This window comes from Heterocephalus glaber, unplaced genomic scaffold (genome assembly GCF_053883595.1).
Source record: "Heterocephalus glaber isolate CG9 unplaced genomic scaffold, H.glaber_assembly_v1.0 deba00001465, whole genome shotgun sequence".
Classification (NCBI taxonomy): domain Eukaryota; kingdom Metazoa; phylum Chordata; class Mammalia; order Rodentia; family Bathyergidae; genus Heterocephalus; species Heterocephalus glaber.
The window spans coordinates 878,935-905,165 of record NW_028258312.1 but is presented as its reverse complement, the minus strand read 5'-3'; the positions used below and the strand labels follow the sequence as shown (position 1 = coordinate 905,165).

At 45.5% G+C, this 26,231-nt stretch overlaps 1 protein-coding gene and 1 non-coding gene across 6 annotated transcripts in view; both read left to right on the top strand.

Moving 5' to 3' along the window:
- The window catches only part of Psd2 (pleckstrin and Sec7 domain containing 2), a 43,616-nt gene extending 18,127 nt beyond the window's left edge, over positions 1-25,489 (top strand). For 2 of the 5 annotated variants that reach the window (XM_087180792.1, XM_087180793.1), the window contains 10 exons: positions 1,622-1,734; positions 2,355-2,417; positions 14,289-14,377; positions 15,324-15,367; positions 16,157-16,347; positions 16,516-16,586; positions 16,958-17,115; positions 17,916-18,060; positions 19,906-20,049; positions 23,352-25,489. In XM_087180792.1, the coding sequence (XP_087036918.1) occupies positions 1,622-1,734; positions 2,355-2,417; positions 14,289-14,377; positions 15,324-15,367; positions 16,157-16,347; positions 16,516-16,586; positions 16,958-17,115; positions 17,916-18,060; positions 19,906-20,049; positions 23,352-23,549 (1,216 nt within the window). In that variant the 3' untranslated portion in view covers positions 23,550-25,489. Of the gene's footprint in view, positions 1-1,621; positions 1,735-2,354; positions 2,418-14,287; positions 14,378-15,323; positions 15,368-16,156; positions 16,348-16,515; positions 16,587-16,957; positions 17,116-17,915; positions 18,061-19,905; positions 20,050-23,351 lie in introns of all 5 variants that reach the window. The other 3 variants (XM_004841852.3, XM_087180795.1, XM_087180794.1) reach the window with 3 other exon arrangements.
- On the top strand, positions 15-87 carry Trnat-agu (transfer RNA threonine (anticodon AGU)). Its single transcript has one exon. It is a non-coding gene; the product is annotated as a tRNA-Thr (tRNA).
- Positions 25,490-26,231: the final 742 nt, after the last annotated feature.

Here is a 26,231-nt window from a genome sequence, read left to right as displayed (position 1 = left end):
AATAAAAAAAAGGCTGGGGATATAGCTCAGTGGTAGAGCATTTGCCTAGTATGCAAGTGGCCCTGGGTTCAATCCTCAGTACTACAAAAAAAAAAAGATTTTTATTCTCTGAGTAATTCTCCATTTTTCACTAATTTTCTCCATCTTTACCTCTGTTCTTGAACATATTAGTATAAAGTCCCTGTTTGCTGTCTCTAATATTGGCATCATCTGAATCATCTGTACCTGTTCTATTGCCTGTTTTTTCTCTTGCTTTCCCATCATTTATACTATCTCTTTGCATGTTTAGTAATTTTTTTACTCTCTATATAGAACTATAGTGGGCCTAGATTGTTTGTTTTCTTTCTGTTTACCCTGTCCTTCACTGGCAGTTAGAAGGGAACCTGGATATGGTCCTAATCCAAGCACAGCTGGCTGAGGAGACAAAGCACTGAAGCTTGGTGGGGCTCAGGGTTTGCCCTGATCTTGGAAAAACCTCAGGACTTTCCTCAGGAGCCTAGTGTGGTCACTGGACCTTGCCCCTTGGTGAATTCTGAATCCTCATTTTGTCTCCTCAGTGTAGCAAGATTGCTGAAAAAAACCAAAAACCAAAGAGAAAGAAAAGAAAAGAAAACCCAAGAACATAGTCCTCTACTTCCCAGAGGCTTTCCTTTTAGCTTTTTAGCATCCTTCCTTTTGCTCTTTGGAATTTGGCACATACCTGGCTGTGTGCTTACAGCCCCTCCGGTATCCAGGTTTGTCTCTCCAGCCCTTTGAAGCCACCTGCTGTCTTGCCCCTTGCCTCTGCTCTTACTCAGCAATGTCTCAGGTAAAAGCAGCCACAGCAGATGAGCCCCCTCTCCCCAGTCCTCTTGTCTCCAGGATCTTGGCTTTTCTGATCTTTGTTGCCTCAGCAGTTTCCTGACAGCTTAAGAAAACACATTGCTGGCTTGGTATTTAGCTCAGTGGTTCCGCCACTTACCTTGAAAGCACAAGGTCCTGAGTTCAATCCCTGCTACCAAAAAAAAAAAAAGAAAGAAAACACATTGCTGCCACTGTTCTCAGTGGAAGTGTCTGTCTCTTGCAGCACCTACTCTATCCTGAGTGAATCTTCAGGATTGCATGGTGGAGAGGAAGATTGTGGAAAAGTGTTCAGGGGGGCCAGCTCATGATCAGAGGCACAGGTGCTGGACGAGAGGCACTGTGTGTTTGCCCAGTACTGAGGCTCAAGTGCACAGGCACTGGGGAGCCACAGATGGCACTGGGGGTAAAGCAGTGCTGGTAGTGGTGTGCAGGCTTTTGAAGAGGGACAGGTGGGAGAAGACAAGGACAGAGGGTGGGTGGTGGGGTGGATAGGGAAAGGTAGGTATGAGAGGTTGCTGAGAGGACAGAGTAGAAGGGCTTCAGGGGCTGAGGTGGGGAGAGGTGGACGATGGTGGGAGCAAATCTGGGGGGGCAGCCTGAGTTTAGTGGTGGCCGTGCTGGGCTGGGGCTTGGTGAAAAGCTCCAGGGAAAGCAGAGTGTGGGCTGGGGAATAGGAGCTGGGACGAATGTGTGTGTGGTGGGGCTTCTACTCTGGCTGAGGACCCAGACTGACTCAGCAACTCTGGGAGGCCCCCAGCTGCCTTGGATTGCCTTCCAGAACCTTCCTGAAGGCCTTTCCGCTGATGGGGGAGACGCAGGAGCGTGAGCGGGTCCTTACACATTTCTCCCACCGGTACTGCCAGTGCAACCCTGATGACAGCACCTCAGAAGGTAAGGCCCTGCCTGCTCCACCCCACCTTCCCACTGCCCCTCGGGCCTTGGCCTTCTCTTACTCCTGTGGCATACAGTAGGTGCTAAACTAACATTGAATGAATAGCAGATGGCACATGGATGGGGCTGCCTGCTGGGCAAGAGCGCTCCACTGTCTTTCCCAGTGCCTCAAAGTCCTCAGTCTTAGAGATTTGGTCTTTCGGGTCTTCACACACCCTGGTGCCCTGTCACAATGCTGATTCTTGGTGGGGCGGGGCTCCTGGTTGGGAACTTGGCCTATGAGTGGACCTGAATCCCAGAAATTCAAGAGACACAGGTCAAAGCAGAGACATGGCCCAGGACACAGAGCCATTGCTGGGCCTGAGGTTCCAGAAGAATTAGGCTACAGGAGGCAGGCATATGGGCTAGAGCAGGCCAGAGCTCCCAGGTTCCCTCTGAGGGAGGGGATGGCCTGACCTGGGGCAGGCAGGAGCATCACCCAGGCCCCAGCTCTGAGGGCAGGTGGCTGGCCGCTTCCTGTCCCCTGGGTTTCCAGGCGGGTGCTATAGGAAGACAGGTGGGCAGCTATGGGGGGTATGTGCTGGGCCCTCACACTGACGCTGCTACCATCTCTGATTTAGATGGGATCCACACGCTCACTTGTGCCCTGATGCTGCTCAACACGGACCTGCACGGACATGTGAGTTGAGGGGAGGAAGGTGGCAGGCTGAGTCGCCCTCAGGGTGACCCTTTCCCAGCCCCCTCCCTGAGATCTCTTGCTCATTGACTGTGTTTGTTTTAGCAGATCTGGGATTTGGGCAACTTGGTTTCTAGATTTGGTCCTGTTATAGCACATTTTGATCTGCCTGGGCTCTGGCCCCGCACATGGCAGTGAGGATGGTTGGGGCCCGTGGGAGTTTAGGGTGTGCTGGATAAGATGCGTGCTCCTAGGCTGGTCCATGCCACTCATTGCTAAAGTGCCTGGGCTCTTTCCACCCCGAGCCTGAGTGCAGCCATCTGAAATAGCATGTGAGGCAGCCCCTGGTAATCAAACGATAGGTTATGCCTTCCCGGCACCCCATCCCTGTCAGAACCTCGAATGGCCTGACAGGTGTGGGGTGCTGCTGGGAGGCTGGGTCTGCTCCATGCCTCAGGCTGCCTCTGTGCTTCTTCTTGTGGCTCTCTAACCAACTCCTCCTTCTCTCCTCTGCTGCGGGGACCCTCTCTGGGCTCTCCTGTCCTCCCTCAGGTGGTAAGTGTAGCCAGTGGTGTGCATGCCCTGTGTAACCCCATCTTCATGCCACCCTCTGCGTCCTCCATCACACCACCTGGCTCCACCCAACCACTGCTTCGCCATCGCTCCCCCAGTGGTGCTCAGAGCCCCCTGTTGGGTTGGAGGTATTTCTGTGACTTGAGGGTAGTATGTCTGGTTGCAGAGTTAGCCAGGAAAATCTAGATATATGAGGGAAGAAAGAGCTGGGAAAGACTTCACATCCTACTCGTGCCTTCATTGCTGTGTGACCCTGGGCAAGTCACTGACCTCTGAGTCTTAGGTTCTGCATCTGTTGGTGGGGAGAATAAAGATTTTTCTTAAAGTTCCTGTGGAGGATGAAGAGCGGTAATCAATACAACATCAAGTGTCAGGGCCCAGCTCCTAGTAAGGAGTTTATTATAAACAATACTAATACATAAGAATGACAGTAGTATTTATGATTTATATTAAAACTTAAATGATGGCAAGGCTATGGGCCCAGCCTACAGGCCCATGGAAAGCCAGGGCTGTGGAAGATGCAGTCTGATGGCAGCTGGAGCAGGCTAGGGGAAAAGGAGGAGCAGCCTGCACCGGGCTCATGAGCTCACAGGGCACTGGCCCCAGGAGGGCTAGGGCCTGGGTAATGAGCACATGTGCAGTGATGTTGGGGAAGTCAGCCTGGGCCTCTGCCTGAGTGTAGAATGGGAGAGAAGCTGTGTGTATTCCAAGGCCCACAAACCCATTGTTCCCGAGACCACTTCCTGGCGCTTAGGGAACAGGTGTTGCTGGCTCCCTTAAAGGGGTCCCCAGGGTCGGGGATTTAGCTCAGTGGTGCTGCTGCCTGCCTCGATAGTGCAAGGGCCTGAGTTTGATCCCCAGTACAAAAAAGGGGGGGCCCTGAACGTGCCTTTCCACTCCTGTCCCCACCCCAGCCTGCCTGAGAGCAATCTCAAAGCTGCAGCGCTGCTGGGCCCAGCTTGGGGTGGCCATATCTACTGCTAAGCACTTCTGGTGGGGACAGCAGCCCCTGTTCCATGGTCTCCAGGGTGAGAACAGTCTGGGCTGTGGGCTTAGCTGCCTAGGACCTGCATTAATGTTGTAGGTGAGGAGAAACTACTCTTTGTAGATCAGGAATTCAGGACCTTTGTATTTGCTGCAAACAGATACTGGAAATCTGTCCCCCCCTCCCCTACTTTCTGTCTTTTTTCATTGGTGTTAGGGATCAAACCCAGGGCCTTGCTCATGCTAGGTAAATGCTCCACTGGTGAGCTACATCTCCAGCCCTTTCAAAAATTTTATTGTTGCCCAGGCTGGCCTGGAACTTTTGATGCCTCTGCCTCAGCCTCCTGAATAGCTAGGATTATAGGCATGAACCACCTCATGTATCTTCCTATCTCTCTTCAGGCAGTGTTGCCCAATGACCAGGAACAAGGATTCTGGGTCAGAGCTCTCTACATTTCTCCATTTGACAGTCATGTGGCCTGGAGCAAGCTACTTCCTTCACTGAGCCTCTGTTTCTTCATCGTATAGTTCCTGTGAGGCTGTATGGAGATGGCACATGAGGAGTCCAAGACCTGGTGGTCACAGTCCTTTGAGCTCTTCAGAGGACCCCATTCTGTGTTCTGTTTCTCTTGTTCCTCCCCTCCCTCTGCCCCTTGTTAGACAGGGACTGAGTGCCTGGTGGGATGTGAGGATCTTAGGAATATAGGCCGTGTCTCTACCTACTGAAAGAGTTCTGCTCAGAGGGGGAGCAGGAGGGGCAGGTGTACACTCTTTGGATGGGCATAGCCTGGGTGAGGACATGCCTGGACTTTTGGGGTTGGAGGCTCAACAACTATTCTGTCTGCTGAGCACCTTTTGTGTTCCACAAGAAGACAGGAAAAGCAATCCTGCCTTGGAGAGTCTACTTTCTATTTAGAGGACATGGACAACACAAGGAAACAATTGTTACAAGTAGGGGTGGATCCTGAAGGGAATGAACAGGTCAGAGAAGGCCTCTAGGGTTAGGGCAGAGACCTGTCGGATCAGCAAGGACTAGTCATGGGAAGATCTGATCAAAGTGCCAGGAAAAGGGGCCAGGAAGGTTGCTTTTCACCTGTGGCTACCGAGTATAGAGCAGCTGTGAGTGACCGTTTGTGAACAAGTTTGTGTTTGATCACCTGTTTTCAGTTCTTTGTGTCTACATCTAGGAATGATCTTGCTGCATCATATGTATCATCATTCTGTGTTTAACGTTTTGAAGATCTACAAAACTGTTTCCATAGTGGCTGCTAGTGTGTGGTGAGGTGAGACATAAGTGATGTTGGTTTGGGCAGACAGGGTGGTGTACATGGAGAGAAGGGACTGTAGAGGGAGACCTCTTGAAGTTCCATCTGACAAGACTTGCTGATAAGGTTGGTCAGTGAAAGAGGAATAATAGTGATGATTTATTGGTTAGCTTTCCTGTCCTTGGATAAAATAATTGACACCACCAACTTATATGACACTCGTGTATTAAAGGAAGAGAGGCTTAATTGGCTCACAGTTTCATAGTCCGTGGTAGGCTGTCTCCACAACAGAAGTATTGTGGTGGAAGGGCTGGGCAGAGGAATGCTCTCATTCCTCTGACCAGGGGTTCAGTGCTAGAGAAGAAGGGGCCAGACAGACATATTAGCCAAGGTCATGCCTCCATGACTTGTCTAGACATACCCTGAAGTGTTCTTTACTAATCCCCTAGGTGGTTTTGAATTCAATCAAGGTGAAAATCCTGTTTGACTGTCACAGATAGCTTCTGCATCTGGCTAGCTTGAGTGATATTTCAAGAGATGGGGGTTAAACTTTTATATTTGTGGGGGGTGGTGAGTGGGAGAGATGGAATGAATCCCATTTCTGACATACTGTGAAGGCAACGTCTGTTGAACGTCAACATGGGAACACTGAGGGGACAGTGGTATCAATGAGACGGGCCCAGTGGAGGTGTGTAGGCTGAAGAGATGGGGGTGGTGGGTTACTGGGATCTTGATGGGACCCAAAGCCATGGGTCTGGCTGAGTGCCCTGGGGAGAGAGGCAGGCTGATGGTTAAGTCTGAGGCCCAGCAATATTTAGAGGAAACCCAGCACCAGGAGAGACTGTGAGGCTCTAGAGAGGTCAGAGAAAAATTAGGAGTGTGCTGTCTTAGAAGCCAAGGAAAGAAAGGGCCAGAGAGAAAGGAGAAGGCATTGAAGAGGGAACCATAATGTCCATTAGGGGAATCTTGAAGCTTAAGGCAGAGAAAAAATGTTCATGGCCATGTTGGAGAATGGATTTTTTTTTTTTTTTGGTGGTACCAGGGATAGAACTTATGACCTTGAGCTTGTGAGGCAGGCGGTGGAACCACTGAGCTAAATCCCCAGCCCCAGGACACTTGGATTTTAACAGAGGTTTAAAGGGCTGCTGGAATGAGGACTTGAGAGATGGATAAATTGGAAGGATAGAAGATGGGTCAGCAGTGTACACTTAAAACGAGGTGTTGGCAGTGGTAGATCCTGGGATGAGCTGGAAGGGGGGAATATCAGAACATGGTGGTTTTCAACCTCCAAGGTAAAGAATGTGGCAGCTTGGGTTACCTGGAGATAGAGAGGAGGAGAGAAATCAGAGAGGTGCTTTGGTTGCACAGACCCTAGCATTGTTTAATGGACTGAGGGTTGGGTTCAGGGAACCATCAAGCAGGAAGCAGAAAGAGAGGGGAGGCAGATGGTAGGGCAGTCCAAACTGAAACAGATGAGTTGTGTTTCAGGATCACCTTGAATTTTCCCAGACATTGGTTGCTTGAGGTGTGGTGGTGAGTTGCTGGGGAGGTAGGTTGGGGCAGGATAGTGGGGGATTTGAGGGATAGACGCAGAGGTTTGGCTGCTATCCTGAAGTTCATGTCGGGGAAGGGGGAGTTTTGCCCCTCTCAGATGGCAACAGAACCTCACAGTGTAATTAAGGCTTAGTCAGGGTTTGCAATAGCAGCAAGTGTTTCCTTGTCCAGAGGACTTTTGTTCAGCCCCTCCCATCCCTGAAGATGACCTGTGCTTTCATCCTGCTTGTCCTGCCTCGTCCTGCTTCTGCAGGGAGCCATAAAACCTGGACTTCTGTGGTGTCAAAGGCAGTGACCTAGTTTCACTATCAGGATGATGGCCTGGGCAGCAGCCCAGCCCCATCCAGCCTCTGCTCTGGGTAAGGAGATGGGTGTCAGGAGATGGTCACCCTGGCCTGACAAGGGAGGGCCTAGGCTGTGGGATGGGGCTGTGGCCAGATTGGCTGTGAGTGGTTTTTGCCAAGAGACAGAAGATGTGGCTGAGGTCTAAGGCCCAAGGGCAACCCTTGGGCTCTGTTGACCCAAATGGAAGTGGGAAGAAGGGAAGAACAGGGAACTCAGAGTTCCCAAATCATGTAACTCCTTTGAGCTTTGGAATGATCTAGATACATCTTCCCCACCCCCCTACCCGTACACGTGCTTTTGCCTGGATGACGGTGATGATGATGATGGTGACGATGATATTTTAAAGCAGAAAACTTATCCAGTGTGATTTCATTCCTTTGCAGTTTGTTAAGGGTGGCTTTTTGGTGTAGAGGGAGATCAATTTTAATAAACATGGCATATGAACTTTAAAAGAAAGTATATTCTATAGTTATTGATTATGATGTTCTACATATACCAATAAAGCCCAATCTTTTGGGTCATAAAATCTTTTATAGCCTTACTGTCATATTTTATTGTGATAAAACACTCATAACATAGAATTTATTATTTTAATCATTTTAAAAGTGTACAATTTAATGGGATTAAGTATATTAGTGGTGTGCCATTATCACTATCTAGTTTCAGACAGTAACAGAGCTAATTTCAGGGCTTTTTCATCACCTCAAAAAGAGCGCTCATACCCACCAGAAGTCAGTACCCATCCCTCGCTTTCCCCAGCTCCTAGAAAATGCTAATCTGCTTTCTGTCCCTGTGGGTTTGTCTCTTGTAGATATTTCACAGGAGTAGACTCATGCAATATCTGTCCCTTTTTTTGGTCTGGCTTATTTCACTTGTTATGTTTTCCAGGTTCCCCTGTGTTGTAGCATGTATCACTACTTCATTCTTTTTATCACCAAATAGTATGCAGCTGTATAGATATGCTACATTTTGTTGTCCATTCATCTGCTGAAGGATATTTGGGTTGTTTCCACGTTTTAGCATCATGAATGTGTCTCCTCATAGTGCCCCAAAGTGGCACTATGAACTTCATGTACAGATTTTTATTTGAACATCTGTTTTCAATTCTTTTGGTATATACCTAGGGCAGACTTGCTGGGTCATGTGATAATTCTATATTTAGCCTTTTAAGGAAGTTCCAAAATGTTTACCCTAGTGACTGGTGTACTATGGTGAATGTTTAAATAAAAAAATTGTTGCAGTAAAAGACACATTGGCACTAATTCTCCTCAAAACATTTGCCCTTGTTTTGAACACACTTATTCTGTCGTTCTTGTCACTTTCTGAAGCAGTTCTGGAAATCCATTTTTGTGAGTGCCTTTAGTTATAATGCCATGGCTACCTCAATGTCCTGAATTGATTCAGAATGTTTACTTTTCATGGTCATTTTCTTCGGGGAAGAGCCAGAGTTGTACAGTGCCAGATCTGGTGAATAAGGTGAATGAGGACACTTTTTATGTTTTCACAAGCCATTGTATGGCACTTGGCATCAGCATTCACTGTATTTTTTAATCATACTTCATAAAGACACTCATGAAAGAGAACTTCCAGAACTGCTTCAGAAAGTGGGAAGAATGACGGAATAAGTGTGTTCAAAGTGAGGGGAAGAATTTGAAGGGGATCAATGGCAATATCTTTTACTGTAAAAAATTTTAAAAATTTAAACATTCACTGTATATTTTGATCACAGTTCATACTTTATATTCCCACTAGAAATAACCCTGGTTCTAATTTCTCCATATCCTCACCAACTTTCTTTTTCTTTAAAAAATTATAGCCATCCTAGTGAATATGAAATGATATCTTACTGTATTTTTTATTTATGTTTCTCTAATGACCACTGGTGTTGAGGTTTCATGTGTTTGTTGGCCATTTGTGTCTCTTCTTTGGAGAAATGTCTGCTTAAATTGTTTGCCCATTTCAAATTGAGTTGTTTGTCTTATTGTTGTTGTATCCTGAGGTCTTTATATATTCTGGATACGAGGTCCTAATCAGATAGATATATGATATGTAAATATTTCTTTTCAATCTGTGGGTTGTTTTTACACTTTCTTGATAGTGTCCTCTGAGGTACAGAAGTTATGAATTTTGACAAAGTCCAATTTATCTTTTTTCTTTTGTTGTTTGTACTTACGTTATAAATAAGAAGTCATTGCCAAATCCAAAGTCATGGAGGTTTACTCTTATATTTTCTTCTGAGTTTTACAGGTTTAGTTTTTGATCCATTTTGAGTTACTGTATGTGCTGTGAGGCAAAGAGCCAATTTCATTTATTTGCATTCAGATGTTCATTATTTATTGAAGAGATTATTCTTTCTCATTAAATGGTATTGGCACATTTGACAAAAATCAGTTGACTTTAAATTATAAATTTATTTTCTGACTCTTCGTTCTGTTCCACTGATTTATGTGTCTATCCTTATACTAGTACCAAACCGTGTTGATTACTATAGCTTTGTAGTAAGTTTTGAAAATAGCAAGCTTGAGCCTTTGAATTTTGTTTTTTTTCAAGATTGTTTTGGCTATGTGGAGTGTCTCTTGCAATCTCATATGAACTTGAGGTCCAGTGTTTACATTTTTGCAAAAATAAAAGGTCATTGGGAATTCATAAAAAATGACATTGAATATGTAGCTAAACTTTGGGAGTGTTACCATCTTAACAATATTAAGTCTTCTAGCCATGAACACAGAATACCTTTCTGTAGATTTAGGTCTTCTTTAAATTTTTTTAGCAACCATTTGTAGTTTTGAGTACATAAATAATTCACCCTTTGGTTAAATTTATCCCTAAACATTTTATTCTTTTTGATGCTATTGTAAATGGAGTTGTTTTCTTAATTTTATTTTCTGATTACTCATTGGTAGTATATGGAAATACAACTGATTTTTGCATTGATTTTTGTATCCTGCAACTTTGCTGAATTTGGTTGTTTTTTTAATGTAGATTCTTTAGTATTTTCTACATATAAAATCATGTCACCTTCAACTAGAGATAGTTTTATTCCTTTCTTTCTAATTTGGATGTATTTTCTTTCTTTCTTTTTTTTTTTTTTTTGAGGCAGGGTCTCCCTTTGTAGCTCAGGCTGGCTCTAAACTCACCATGTAGCCCAGGCTGGCCTCAAACTCACAGTGATCCTCCTGGCTCAACCTGCCGAGTGCTGGGATTACAGGTGTGCGCCACCACGCCTGGCTTGGATGTATTTTCTTTTTCTTGCCTAATTGCTCTGAACAAAAACTCTCAGTACAATGTTGAATAGAAATAGGTTATAGTCTATTAAGGTTATATAATTTTTTGGCATGAATGTTTAGTGTTTTTGCTTTTCTTTGTCTGTTTGCTATTCCTTGCTTCTGATCTTAGGAGGAAAACTTTCAGTCTTTCCCTGTTGAGTATGGTATTAGCCTTGGGGATTTCATAAATATTCTTTATCATTTGAAGATGGTCCTTTCTATTCCTAGTTCGTTGAGTGCTTTTATCATGAAAGTGTGTTGGATTTGTCAAATGCTTTTTCTGTATCCGTTGAGATGATCATGTCCTTCCCTTTCCTTCATGCTGTTAGTGTGCTGTATTACATTGATAGATTTTCATATATCAAACCACCTTTGCATTCCTAAAATACATTCCACTTGGCCATGGTGTATAATTCTCCTAATAAGTTACTAGATTTGGTTTGCCAAGATTTTTTGAGAATTTTTGCATCTGTATTCATAAGAGGTATTGATGGTATGTGATGTTTTTGTCTGACATTAGGTAGGAACTGTTACCTCTTCTTCAACTTTTGAGGGAGAAAAAGGATTGATCTTAATTTTAAAAAAATGTTTTTTAAAATTCACCAGTGAAGCTATCCGGCCTTAGACTTTTCTTTGTGAGTTTTTTTTTTTTTTTTTTTGTACCAGGGATCAAACTCGGGTCCTTGCACTTGCGCAGCAGGCAGTGAAACCACTGAGCTAAATCCCCAGCCCTTCTTTGTGAGTTTTTTGATTATTGAGTCAATCTCTTTATGCTATAGGTCTATTCAGATTTTCAATTTCTTCCTGAACTAGTTTTATAGTGTGTGTTTCTAGGAATTTGTCCACTTCCTCTTGGTTATACAGTTTTTTGACATGATTGTTTACTATTCTTGCTGTCTTTTTGGTCTGCTTGCTCTTCCCGTTATTAAATGTTATTAACCTTCCAGTGTTAAAATCTCCAACCAGTTTACAAATATGTTTTCTTCTGGTTTTGTCAAATCTTGTCTTCTGTATTTTGAAGGTATGCTATCTGTATATACTACAGGTTTATAATCATGAAAATATTCCTTTGTATCATCATGAAAATATTCCTCTTTATCTCTAGTAATCTCTATCTCTTCTTACCTTCCAATCCATCTTAAAGATATTAGTGTAACTATACTGTAGTTCTTTTGTTAGTTTCATAGTATATTATTTTCTGTCTTTTTGTTTCCAAACTGTCTGCTCCTTTATATTTAAAGTGTGTATTTTGTATTACACACTTTTTTTTTTTCAGTACCAGGGATCGAACTCAGGACCTTGCGCTTGTGAGGCAGGTGGCGGAACCATGGAGCTAAATCCTCAGCCTTGTATTACATACTTTAAAAAAACAAGGGCTGATATTATTTTTTAATTTGACCATTTTATGAATTATGATATATTTGAGTTTAAGTACAAGAGAACACGGTTTTCTCTTCAACTTGTCTGTTCTGTGTTCCTTTTTTCTCTCTTTTCTTTTTCTTTTTCTTTTGGTACCGGAGATCAAACTTGGAACCTTGTGCTTGCAAAGCGGGTGGCGGAACCAGTGAGCTAAATCCCTAGCCCTTTTATCTCTTTTCTTGACAACTTTTGGATTAAGTATTTTTTAGAATTCTGTTCCTGCCTGTTAGCTAGTTAGCTGTGCATTCTTTCAGAATTCTCTCTGTGGTTTTCAATATGCGTCTCTGACTTACTGAAATACTTTTACTACTTCTTGATATTTTAATTTCATTTACTGCTTGTATACAGCTATATGGATATATAACTTACCTATTATTGTTATCATGCTTTTAAGTATTATATCTGTAAATATTTCATTGCCCAGGAAACTTTACCATTTCTCTACAACGTCAGTGTTTAGTGACTCCTTTTTTTTTTTTTTTAAACTGGGGATCGAACTCAGGTCCTTGAGCTTGCAAGGCAGGTGGTGGAACCACTGAGCTAAATTCCCGGCTCTCACCATCAGTGTTCAGAGTTACCCACTCTTGCTGTTGCTCTTCAACTCTTTCTGCTTCTCCATGCTTCCATCTGGGAATAATTTTCCTTCTCCCTCAAGAACTCTCTTTGGTGTTTCCTTTCTTCAGTTTTTTTGTTGAAGTATGATTGGGGTGTTTCCCAGGGTCTCTTGTTCTCAGTGGATCCTGAACTCCAGTTTTCGTTCTCCAGTCCTATAAGACCACCTAGTTGCTCAGCCTTTGGGCCACTCTTGTGACTCAGTAAGTGCTTCAAGGAGGAAAGCTGCTCCTTGTTGACATCACTCTCCATATTCCCTTCTTGGCAGGATCTTTACCCTTGAAGTCCTCACAGCTTTTATATTTCTCCAGTGTCTTTGCACAGATGTTTTATTAATATATCAACTCACACTTTTTCCTACTGGGAAGGTTCTTCTGCTGCAAGATAATTTGTCATTATTGGGACTGGAAATCTTGCCAGTTGTTTACTTAATTTTGCAATCCTGACTAATGTCTGGGGAATGGTGAGCGTGTATAACTCAAAGATAATATTATCAACGTTGCTTTTGTATTCTTCTATTACAGATGGATGTCCATGTGGCTCTATGCTTATGCACAGACACACAATTACGTACATGTAAAAACATATATTGTATATATGTGAAACAAATGCATGTCAAGACACAGAGAGGATTTTTTCTCCTTAACTCTCCAGAGAAAGTGTAGAATATTCTTGCTTGTCAGCATATAAAGCCTTACATTATTGTTTTCCAAATTAGTTTTGTGGTCTATGAATGTTTCATATGATGTTAATAAATTTGCTTTGCTAAAATGGTGCCAACATCAACAAATTTGGATAAATGTACTTGGAATCCTCTCCCTGGAGAACTCTGCCACTCACAGGCATGTTAAAGACTCTGAAACATGTAAATACATTTATTTGAATATTACATTCTTTTTTGCAAGAATTCCTATTCCCATCTTGTGGAGTACTCAGACTCTGTAGGTAAATCTGAGGAAACATTGGTTTTAGCAAACCGCAATGCACAAAAACTTCACAAAGATGAAGCATTGCTCAGTGCTTTCTCAAGTGTGGATACTCTAAGCAGAGTCAGAAAGTGTGAGCATCAGGTGTGGGTTTAGAGGGCTCAAACCCCTCTGCTACTCAGTAGCTAAAACAAGGCAGAACTTGGGGGTACATTCCTGGCTCTTTGTGGTTCCGGGAGTGGAGCCATCTGGTTGGTTCTCTTTGTATCAGCCCGGCTTAGCATGGGGCCCCTATTTGTGTTGGTGGAAACTGACTTTTGACTTTCAAAAGACCAAACTCGCCCTTACTTCACCTACCTTTTGGAGCTCTTGCTGCTCCCCTGTGCAGGTGAGAGGGTGAGGTGGTTGTGATGGAATACACAGAACTTCTGCTCAGCAGCCAAGAGGCCTGGGTTCAAGTCCTGGTGCTGACTGACCTTGGGAGAGTTAACCATGGAGTAGTGGTGAGAGCATATGGGCTTTGATGTCAGACACACTTGGGCCTTTTACTGTCTTGCTGTGTGATCATGGGCACGTCATTTTACCTTCCTGCCCCCCAGCTTCCTCACTCGGTGGGGAGAAGGAAATAAGATAATGCATGTCAAGTACAAACCTGGAACATGGCAGGCACCTGGCAAATGTCAATTGTCATACTTCATCCACACCTGAGTCCTTCATCTGAAGAGAACCCTGCCTTTCATGATGCTTGAGGATCAAAGAGAACATTGAATGTGAGAAAAGAGTTTTGTAAACTCTCGGAGACAAAGGAAAGTCCAGGCAGTTTTCATTACTGCCCTGGATGCTGCCTCATCCCTTCTGGCTTGGCAGGGCTGGCTGTGGAGACCACACCAGCTTCCTTCCCTACTCTCAGACAGAACCATTTCTCCGTAATAGAACATTGGCAAGAAGATGTCCTGTCAGCAGTTCATTGCCAACCTGGACCAGCTGAATGATGGCCAAGACTTTTCCAAAGACCTCCTGAAGGTATTACTCGCTTAGGGTCCATGTGTCCATAGGTGTGCAATGGGTGGGTGGAGAGAAGTCTCTGGCCCACTAAATCCTGGCATTCCAGGACCTTAACACCAGGGGCAGGGCCACCAGGACTTTGAGACAGAGTTAGATATCATCCAGCTCAATTGTTCTGTGTTTCCTGAGTTAGTTAGGCTTTGTGAGATTTGTTTTTGATGCTACAATTATTAATGTTGCCGTCACAGTAAATAATCATCACTATCACCAGTAGTCACATCACCACCTCCTTTACCACTACCAGTACCTTCATCATAACCATCATCATTGGCACAATGGGGAGAAGCCCACTCATTCCTACAACATCACCAGGAATTAAAGGAATCAATTTTCTTTTGAGGCTTAAGCCTGGAGTAGACCTCTGATCTTTCCAGCCTAGTAAGTTCTCTATCTTGGAGGAAGAAAAATAGCTTTGTTTTGGAGCAGCCACTCAGTCATTCACCTTACCACATACCCACTCTTTCACCCACCACTCATACCTTCACTCCCAAACATTGTCCCATACACCAACCTCTCACTTGTATACCTACCTTACCTATCCATTTCCCTATACATCTATGTACTCACTCATCTTCCCATTTCTGTCTGCCAATCCATCTATCCATCCATCCATCCATCCATCCTGCTGAAAATTAGTAAATGTTCAGCATGGATTATGTGCTGGAGATTCAGTGGTGAACAAGATAGGCAACTCCTGATGTTGTGAAGCTTATTGTCTCCTGGAGGGACAGACAGTAAATGATTGCACCACTAAATGCAACCCATCCACTCATTTACCCATACAATAAATATGAATCAAATACCTACTCTGCCCATTAGCTGAAAAGGTGCTCCCTCACTGCACCCACATTGCTAGAGTAGATAGGGATTTCTTTGACTCTTTTCTTGAACTCCTCTCTTCCAGACCCTTTACAACTCCATCAAGAATGAAAAGCTGGAATGGGCTATGTGAGTAGTGCCCGTGGGCACAGGTACTGAGAGATTGAACTTAGAGAGGGAGTAGCTGGGGGTGCTGATTAGTCATGCAGACCACTCTCCATGGTGCTGATCCCTCTCAATCCAGGCCCCCAATAACCCCCTGTACAGCTGGCTAACATATATCTTTGAGTTTCTTTTTGGGTTCTTTCTTGTTAAACAGTGTATGCTGTTTACATTGCTTTCAAATAGACTGAACTGTGAATTTAGTTCCATGATATCCATAGTTGGCTTTCTGTACTGAGGATATTTCCAAATTCCCAACAGTGATAGCACTTTCCCCTTTGGGAGGTAGGCAGGCAGGAGGCACAGGTCTCCTACAACCCTGAGAACATGACTATGTTTAGATGATGACTGGTCTTGGAAGTGGGGAGGGCAACTGTCACTTACCTTTCCCTATGTGGTCAGTGAGATCTGGAGGTGCTCAGGCATCTGGAGAAAGGGGTGGAGACCTTGCTGGTTGGAGAAGCTATGAGACACTTTAGAGGGAACCCCTCCCTGCCCTGCTCCCCAGGGAAGCCTGTGGCTTTGGGTCTGTGTACAGGCTTAGGGACCTCAGTTCCTTTGGAAAAGCTAGACTTTTCTACCGGGATCCCATGGTGAGCCCAGACTTTATGAGCCTTGCCTACTGACCTGGCCTCTGTCAGCATGAGGTGGTCTGTCTGCCCACACTGGCTCACAGAGGGTGGCTGATGAGAGAGGACATGTGATATGGGGATGAGGGATCCCTTGAGGTGGTGCTCAAGCCTGGTACCTTCCTAGTGATGAGGATGAGCTGAGGAAATCCCTGTCTGAGCTGGTGGATGACAAGTTTGGGACAGGCACAAAGAAGGTGACACGGATCCTCGATGGTGGCAACCCCTTCCTGGATGTCCCTCAGGCTCTCAGTGCTACCACCTACAAGCATGGTGTGCTGACTCGGAAGACTCATGCTGACATGGATGGCAAGAGGAGTGGGTATCAGGCTGGGGAAAGGGGCATGGGGAGGGGTGTTGGCTCAGGGGCCCACCTCTCGGCCACTCCTTTGGGGATGCACATGCAGGTACACATGCAGGGGGAGGTAGGGTAGGAGAAACTGGAATGGGTGTTTGTGGCTGCATTACTTGTGCCCCCCTCCCCAGCACCCCGTGGGAAGCGTGGCTGGAAGAAATTCTACGCGGTGCTCAAGGGGACCATCCTGTACCTGCAGAAGGTGAGATTGCCCCAGAGTCCTTCCCAGGAAGTACCAGTTTAGACCCATCCAGCTTTTGCCTTGTGCTACTCAGGGGCTTTTGGGCAGGACCTGAACTTTAGGGGGTGTGGTCTGGGTCCTTCCTCCATCAGGGTCCTGACTCAGGCTCACTCAGGCTTTTGAACGTTTTGGGAGGGGTCTTTGAAATGCCCAGTGACTCTGTGGATACCTAGTGTGAGGCCTCTAGGACAGACGAGTAGAGGAGGAGGGTACCTAGAGTGATTCTTGTTGGGAAGCAGGGAGATGGAATGACAAAGGGAGAGAGTGAGAGGGAGTGGAACATGTGGGGCCATAAGCTAGGGCCTGGTAGTGACAGAGCCCCTGCTCCTCAGGATGAGTACAGGCCTGACAGAGCTCTGTCAGAGGGTGACCTGAAGAATGCCATTCGGGTGCATCATGCTCTGGCCACCAAGGCCTCTGACTACAGCAAGAAGTCCAATGTGCTCAAGCTGAAGACTGCTGACTGGAGGGTCTTCCTCTTCCAGGCCCCGTAAGTAGGAATCTGAACCCTTTGTTCTCACTAGGCTCAGGCCTTGCAGCATGGACGCTCTACACAGCCCTCCCCTGGTGGTCAAGGTCCCCACCTCAGCTTCCCATGCATAGCCGCCACAGAGCCAGTGTGTCCACTTGGCACAGGCCCACTGCTGCTTTGGGTCCTCCCAAGTGTGTACCCTCAGCATGCAGTGGAAACTGGTTAGAAATGGAATCTTGCTGGCCCCACCCTTGACCTACCAATCAGAAACTTTGGGGTGGGGCTCAGCAACTATGCTTTCACTAGCCCTGTCAGGGCTGCCGACATCCCTGAGTGATGGGGACAGTGGAGTCTTCACAAATCATCCTTGACTTCAAATCTGTGGTCAGGCAGGAAAGAGTCTGCCTACAGTTGACCTGTAACAGCTACCTTTCACTTCACTGTGCTTCATACCTCTGTGACTTGAAATTGAGTTTTCAGGTGTCAGATGAGCTTAAAAGGAGGGAGATGGGTAGGTGAGGTGGGGATAAGTGTAAGGGCTAGGCAGGTAGCAGGGGCAAGAGAGAAGGGCTTTGGGGACCACCACTTGCCCACTGCCCCCATGACCTTCCGAGCTCACGGGCTTCAGGGCCATCAGCTCTGTCTAGGTCCATTCCCCCACTGGCTCCACCACCCTGCCCTCCTTTCCCCATCTATGTAAAAGTATGAGTGCCCTTTCTGTGCCAGGCCTAATGCTGGGTACTGAGTGCTGGGCATTTGTGGGGGTAGGAAGTCCTATTGTCAGAAGCCGGCACCCTCCTCTCCCTTCCTGTCCCCAGGAGCAAGGAAGAAATGCTGTCCTGGATCCTGAGGATCAACCTGGTGGCTACCATCTTTTCAGCCCCAGCCTTCCCAGCTGCTGTCAACTCCATGAAGAAGTTCTGTCGGCCCCTGCTGCCCTCCTGCGCCACTCGTCTTTGCCAGGTACAAGTTCCTGGGTTTGTGATGCCACTGCCCAGGCTGCTGCCCCCAGCCCCCAGCCCCCATTTGACAGCACCACTCCAGTTGTTTCTCTAGGGGACCTGATCTTGGACTGAAGGACACCAGGAAAGGGCAGATATTCTCCCCGATTCCATGTGCCCCGTCCCCACTTACAGGTGCACAGACTAAGGCCACATGTCACACAGAGGCCAGCTATTTTGTGGTGGACAGCGTGGGTCACATCCCTGTGGTTGTTGTTTGCATCTGGTCATAAGTGTGAGAGGTTGTGTGTGTCACGGGGAGCTAGGGATAGGTGAGACTTGGCTGCCCTTGGTCCAGTGCTCTTTTTCTTTTTTTAACTTTAAAAGTATTATCAACACATTAACTGTAAAAATTAATGAGATTCACTGATATTTCCATACATGCATATATCATGCACTGGTCATGTCCATCTACTCTTCCACCCTCACCCACTCTTCCTACGCTGTCCCCCCAACCCTCTTCCCATTCCCTAGGGAACCCTTTTTCAGTTTCTACAAATTAGTGAGGACATGAAATACTTGTCTTTCTGTGTCTAGCTTATTTTACTTAATATGATAGAATTTTATTCTTCTTTATGGGTGAATAATACTCCATGGTGTGTATTTAACACCATATTTTCTTTATCCATTCATCTGTTGACGGGCATCTAGGCTGATTCCATATCTTGGCTTTTGTGAATGGTGCTGCAATAAACATGGGATGCAGGTGTCTCTTGTGCATGCGGACTTCATTTGCTTCAGATACATACCTAGGAGTGGGATGGCTAGTAGGTCTAGCTTTTGCTTTTTGGGGAGCCTCTGAACTGTTTTCCATTATGGCTATACTAATTTACATTCCTACTAACAGTATATAAGGGTTCCTTTTTCTCTACATCCTCGCCAGCATTTGTTATTTTTTGTTTTTAAAAAATAATGTCCAAAAATACTGTTTTGATGTTCTCACTTATCCTCAGATACTTTATTTGTATCCCTTAAAAGAACCCATCTCATCAGTACTGCAGGGTTCAGGGTATTTTTAGAGAGGAAAGGATAAGTAGTGGGGTGGAACTTGAGAGGCAGAGGGCTGGGGAGGCACCAAACTTCCTGTTTGTCACCCATTGGCTCCTTTCCCTTTGGGCCCTTGTCTTTCCATGGAACTCTGGAGGCTTCATATCTGCCCAGAGCACCTGTATGCACATGCACAAATACCTCTTCTACACACATGCACACACCACTGAAGCACACATGCGCACATGAGTACACGCACACCATGCACTCACACACGTGTCCACACACATGAGAATTTGCATACTGCACCAAGGGCCCTGGCTGCATGTACCGTAGTGGGTGGGATGTGATTCTACTTGTCTGACGTAGCTTATCTTTGGGTGCGATCCTGGAGCTGTGACTGTCGTGTGCATCTGAGGCTGAATGTGAGAGAATGTATGTGTTCTATGGAACCAGGGCTAACTGGGTCAGGCTGATGCTTGGCTCAATGTGTTTGTGTGCATGTGAGAGTTCCCAGGAGTTGAGCGTGTCTATGGAATGGAGTGTATATGGGCACATACTAGTGTAAGAGTCTGTCCACTCCCAAGGCTGCTGGGGCACCGAAGAGAGTGGATGCCCCTGAGAGCAAGGAGGAAGGTGGGAGGGAAGAAGGTTTGAGGAGCACTTCCATGGGTCCAGAGCCTGGCTTTACCTCCATGGGTTTGGCAACACTGGACAGCCTCCATTTCCCTTTTGTGAAGCAGCTCCTAGTGGTATGGGGTTAGACCCAGCCCCATGACTTCAAGAGTTGGGCCTTATGGTCCAGGGTTTGTCTTTGCAGGAGGAGCAGTTGCGGTCTCATGAGAATAAGTTGAGGCAGGTGACTGCCGAGCTGGCCGAGCACAGGTGTCACCCAGTGGAGAGGGGCCTCAAGTCCAAGGAGGCGGAGGAGTACCGGCTGAAGGAGCACTATCTCACGTTTGAGGTGGGCCTCCAGTGGGTGCATCTCAAGGGTTGAGGTTGGGACCAGAGGATGAGGCCAGTTCCCCCCAATCTGTACCTCCCACCACCTTCCACAGCCAGGGGCTCCTAGTTAGGGAGTTCCCTACTGTGGGTGCTCCCCAGAGGCAGGTATAATCTAATGATGAACCATGGGTTTTTTGCACAGCTCAGCTACCCAATTTTACACAGCTCAATTTTACAATTTTACACAGCTCAGCTGCCCAATGGTGATCAAACAATTGCATCTACACTTGGGTCTCTCCAAGAACACTAGGGCCTCCAACAGAAACAATACCAACTTCCAGGCACCTTCTAGAACCACCTTCACCTCCCATCCCAGACAGGCCCAGCTTCTTTAGAAGATTTTACAACTAGCCCACAAAACTCTCAAGCCCTGGCCACCTGACACCCTCCCTCACTGGTCTCATTTTCCTCTTGCTCGTATGTTTAGTAACAAAGCAACTTAACCTCTCTGCTTTTCATGCTGTCGCTGTCTACCCACTGCCCTGATTCTGCCTCACCATGCCCTGCGGCTGGGGCTGACCAGGCATAGCCTTTGTCAGGTGAAGGATCGGGGCCCAGGTTGGGGAAGGAAGCAGGAAGCACTTGTCCGTTGTGGACTGCCCTGCAGATGGGGGCAGTCAGACAGACAAACGGAAAGGCTGAGACTGAGCCAGGAAGTTCTCAGAGCAGGAGGGGCAGGACATCACCAATCTCAACCTCTAGATTTCCATGTTAACTTTCTATTGAGGTGTGGGGCAGAGAAGAGAGTTCCCAAGGTAGACCCTGACCTTTTGAAAAACAGAAAGCTTGATAGCATTTTGAAGTCTGCTCACATCTACGCTCTGCAGTGTAAAAATAGTGATGGCCAAAGCTACAGTGACCGATCTTTTGCTAAATGCTAGGCCTGATTCTCCTTTCCCTTTAGGGACTGATTTCATCCTTGAACCAACTCTATGAAAAGGACTGTGTTGTTATCTCCATTTTATAGGTGGGGAAACTGAGGCTCAGAGAAGTCAGAGTACTTAGAAGTGACACTGCTAAGAAATGCAGGAGTCGGGATTCTAACGTAGATGATCGTAGCTTCAGTGTACTGTCCTCTCAGTCTCACCTGGCATGATGTAGGGGTAGGAGGAGGTGAAGCAAGAAAGGTCTCGCTGCTGTGGCAGAGCTGGGGGAGAGAAGATTCCTGGCCCTTAGTGCCTGGTCCTTCAGGAAACGTGGCTTTCCTGACTCTGGTGAGGCTCTGAAGTTGAGACAAGACCCTCAGATATTGCTAAATCTCTCTCCTAATGTCAGTACCAGTTAATAACCCCTTTAGTAGTGTATTAATAGTTATTTCCCCATATCCTCACCACCTTTTGGGATTGTCCAATGTTTAATCTTTGCTAATCTGACAGGTTTAATAATCAATGTTGTTACTATTTTAATTTAGGTTTTTATTTTCTCAAACTGAAATTCTGTGCCCATTAAACAATAACTCCTGTCCCCATTCCCTTAGCCCCTGACAACTACCCATCTAATGTCTACCTCTATGGGTTTGTTTGTTTTTTTTTTTGGTACTAGGGATTGAATCCAGGACCTTGTGCTTGCTTTGCCACTGAGCTACATTCCCAGTCTTTTTTTTTGAAAGTGAGTCTTACTAAATTCCTCAGGCTGTCTTCAAACTTGGGACCCTTCTGCCTCAGCTTCACAAAGCTGGGGTTACAGCTGTGTTCCACTGTATCCAGTGTTTTTCTATGACGTTGAGTGCTCCTTATTCCTTATATATGTGGAATCATGCAGAACTTGTCTTTTTGTGATTAGCTTATATATTTTAGCATAATGCTAGGGTTCACCTATGTTTTAGCATGCTTCAGAATTTGCTTCCTTTATTATTTAGCATGCTAAATAATATTCCATCATATGCATATAATCATTTTGTTTTTTCATTCATCAGTCGATGGACATTTGGGTTGCTCCATCATTTAGCTATTATGACTCATGCTATAATAAACATAAAGATGCTGCTTTCATTTCTTTTGGATATATAACCAGAAGTGGTATTGTTGGATCAGAATGTAATTCTATTTTTAACTTTTTCAGAAACCATTACTGATTTCATAGCAGCTGCACAATTTTACAATCTCACCAGCAGTGTACAGGGGTTCCAAATTCTTTACCTCCTCACCAACACTTCTGTGTTGTTTTTCATTGCCAGAGTAATGGGCATGGCATGTTATCTCTGTGGTTTTGATTTGCATCTTCTTAGTGTTTAGTGATGAACATATTTGTGGGCATTTGTTGTCCCTTGTATATCTTCTTTGAAGAAATATCTATTCCTGTCATTTGCTCATTTTTAAATTGGGTTGTTATTTTTTTGGTGTTGAATTGTAGGTGATCTTTATATATTTGGGGTATCAACCCTTACCAAATATGTGATTTTAAAATATTTTCACCCATTCGGTAGGTTGATGTTTAACTCTGTTGGTTGTATCCTTTAATGTACAGAAGTTTCATTTTTTTGGTACCGGGGATCGAACTTGGGTCCTTCTGCTTGCGCAGCAGGCGGTGAAACCACTGAGCTAAATCCCCGGCCCCTTAGAAGTTTTATGTTTTGATACATGTCTTACTTTTCTCATTGGTGAGATAAAATGCTCAACACCCACAAATTAAGGGAGGAAAGGTTTATTTGGCTCACAGTGTGTAGAGGTTTCAGTCCATAGTTGGCTGGCTCCAAGGCAGAGTGGCACATGGCAGAGGGGCATCAAAGAGGAGAAAATAGCTCATGGCAGGCAGAAAGTAGCAAAGCAACAAAAGGGCCTTACCAGTGTCTTTTGGGCCCCTTCATCTTATCCAGACTACTTAGGGCAGGTAGCACTCACACTCTTAATCCTAGTGCCTGTGATCCTAGCATTGCACCATGAATCAATCCCAGTGTCACACACTCTAGATCCAGTCACCTCTGAAAATGCACCACCTATGACTGCTTGAGGCTTTGGGGGGACATCTAGACACAAGCCACAGGAATGCAGTACTATTTTGTCTATTTTTATTTTTGTGGCTTGTGCTTTTGGTGTCACAGCCAAAAAAAATCATTGACAATTATTTGCATTTTTCAAAATTGGGAGTGAAATTTCTATGCCTATCCCTTGCTTATTTTTATTGAACAGTTTATTTTCCTTTTATTGGTTTGTGAGAACTCTCTGTATGTTAGTCTTTGGTTATACAAGATACAAATAATTTTTTCAATTTTATTATATGTCTTTTGACCTTGTTTTTGGCCTTTTTCTGCCCTGTCCCCAGAAAAGTCGTTATGAGACCTACATCCATCTTCTGGCTGTGAAAATCAAAGTGGGCTCAGATGATCTGGAGCGGATTGAGGCTCGCCTGGCCACCCTAGAAGGGGATGATCCTTCTCTCCGGAAGACACACTCGAGCCCTGCCCTCAGCCAGGGGCATGGGCCTATGACTTGCAGCAAAGCCACTGGGGCTGATACTTAACCAGTGTGAATGTGCAGGCAAATGCCCCCAGAGGGGTCACTGAGCACAATCCTGGCCAGTGGCTGCTCAGACCAAGTTCTAGGCAGTTGACAGGCAACCAGAGGGGTGTGGAGAGCCCTGTGGGCCAAGGAGATGGAGATGCTACTCATGGCTTTGGGCTTCTTTCATCCTGGGCCATCGCTGGCCATGACTCTCTCCCCAGCCCTCATTGCCTGCCCCACATGGGGCCTCACTTTGTAGGCCAGGGCATGAATGCTCTAGCACCTTCTCACTGGAGAGACTGGGAGGACTGCTGCTTCCCCAGGCCCCTCTTCTGGCTGAGCTCCTCCCTCATCCCATGTTTGTGAGGGTGGGCCTGGACTCTGGAGCTCAGCTTGGACCCCTTGTCCCTTTTTCCTCCTCCATCCTCTGAATTGACCAGCCACAGGTCCGTGGACCACCAGCACTGTCCTTTCCTCCTCCTCCCAGCCACCTCTGCAGGCTGGCGCAGTTCTCCTTCCTCACATGACAATAACCCAGGATGTGGGCTGCCTCAGTGCCAAGCAGACTCTGCTCACGTGTGCACCCAGCTCTCCTCCCATCCATGGAGGCCACTACTGCCTCCATTTTTATATAGACATAAATGTACATATATAAATATATATAAATTATATATAGAGAAGGAACCCTTTTAAAGATGGTTTTGGAACTGCTATCATCAGTTGGAGGATGAAATCAGATGAAGGAAAAGCCTATTTTGGAGCTCTGTGTGTCTGCCAGAAGGGCTGCCACGTGGCCCTCGGTGGCCCTCACACTCCAGGAGGGAAGATGGAGAGAGTGCTGACTTCCCCCACCCTGTCTTTTCCCCTTCCGGCTGACCTGTGACTCACAACTGTTGTTCCAGTTGATGGTTTTGGACTAAACAGACAAGACATGTGTGTGCCATCCCCTCTGTTGTAAGGGTGTCCTGGGGGTGAATGGGGTGGGACCATGGCCCTGTTGGTACTTAAGTCTTTATGTTGGTGCTGCCAGGTCTCTGAGCTCCAGAGGTAGCCTCTTGTACAGATCAACTTCGCAGGAATAAAAGACACTCCACCTTGCAGAAAGCCACCTGTCAACAGCCCAAAGATGTGTGATGGAGGAAGGTTCTGGAAGCCATTAGTTCTTGGTCTTAGGAAAAGGTGGAATGACAAGTTGCTGATTGTTGATGTTTCTTTCATTTTCCTAGGGAATAAAAAAGGCTTAGCTAAGGATATATGTGGGAAGAATAGAGACATTTACTACATTCCCACCAGAAAATTAAACCTGTATTCCTCAGACCAACAAGTGGATGGGGTGAAGGCACCCTTCTTCCTAATGTTTAAATAGATTCTGTAGTTTGGCCAGCAGTTTGACCTCTGTGGTAACATATTTAGTTAATAAGATAAGCCAACCTTGAAACTAAGTACTTAACATTTACAAGCCCACTCACATTTGATGCAGGAACATGTGACTAGGTGGAGAGATGTAGTGATTTAAATCCACATTATTTAACTTGGATGAGCGGAAGTGTTTTATAACCAAACCATCTGGTCCTTTCATTTTGCTCAAGGGAAGTCAATGTTCATTTAAATGGAATTGAAAAGGCAATATGACAACATAAAAAACCTCACTGTATTTCTCCACACTGCCTCCAAGGTTCTTTGATTTTTGGTCCATATCCCTCCTACCACTTCATGAGGGTGAGTGCTAACAACAGAGCGTGAGCTCTGTCAGCTTCAAACAGATGTGCTTCCCTGAGCACTAGCTGTGCCTCCCATCAGTAAAGAAAATTTTAGTTAGCCTCCTTAATTGTATAGTAATTTATTTGTAAATTATACACATGTACTACTGTACTAAAATACTATGTACATATAAAACATACACAAAAAATAGAAATTTTAAAAAAGAGGAGATGAAAATAAATCTAAATCAAAGTTCTACTATTTTTTTCCTGTATTCTAATGGACCATCATGTTCCCCCTACAACTTCTGCCCCAATACGCTCATTTTCTAGGACTATCCAAATCCAGGCCCTGGTGAAATGCAATAAGTGGTTTGCGCCACCTGGTGGTCCAGCATAGTGGCCGCGGGCTCATGACTCCTATGGGGGCTGACCCTTTTGTGCTTTGATTCTGGACTTCATTGAGGATCAGATGCTTGTTGCCCACTGTGCTGGGGACAGTGTGATGAGGAATAAGTTTGACCAGCTACCTGTCCTCATGGGGCCCAATCTAGTGGGGAAAGAGACAGGTAGTTACTATTTGGGATGCTGGGAAGGGCTGAGGTGAGACACCAAAAGTGACCCAGTAGAGGGGAAAAAAGAACATCGAGAGTAGGGAGGAAAACTGACTCTGGAAGCCACCCAAATGCCCTACATGTAACAGGCTACAGGGTGGTGGAAGGGAACTTGTGTAACAGGAGTGTAGCACTTCCTGAAAGGCCATGTTAAAGGTCTCCCAAGGCAGACACTTGAGAGGCAGAGTGGAGAGGGGTCTCTAGTCAACATGTTCTCAGGTCCCAGGCATTCCTGTGAAACATATGGATAGATGACATGATGGAGAAGCACCAAGGAATTTTATTAGATTGTGGCCTTAGATTCTTGGCCAAGTATGACAGGTATCCTAGAATCCAGGGCAGATAATGAAGATATCAAGTGGGGTTGTGTAAAGGTCAAAGAGTTCA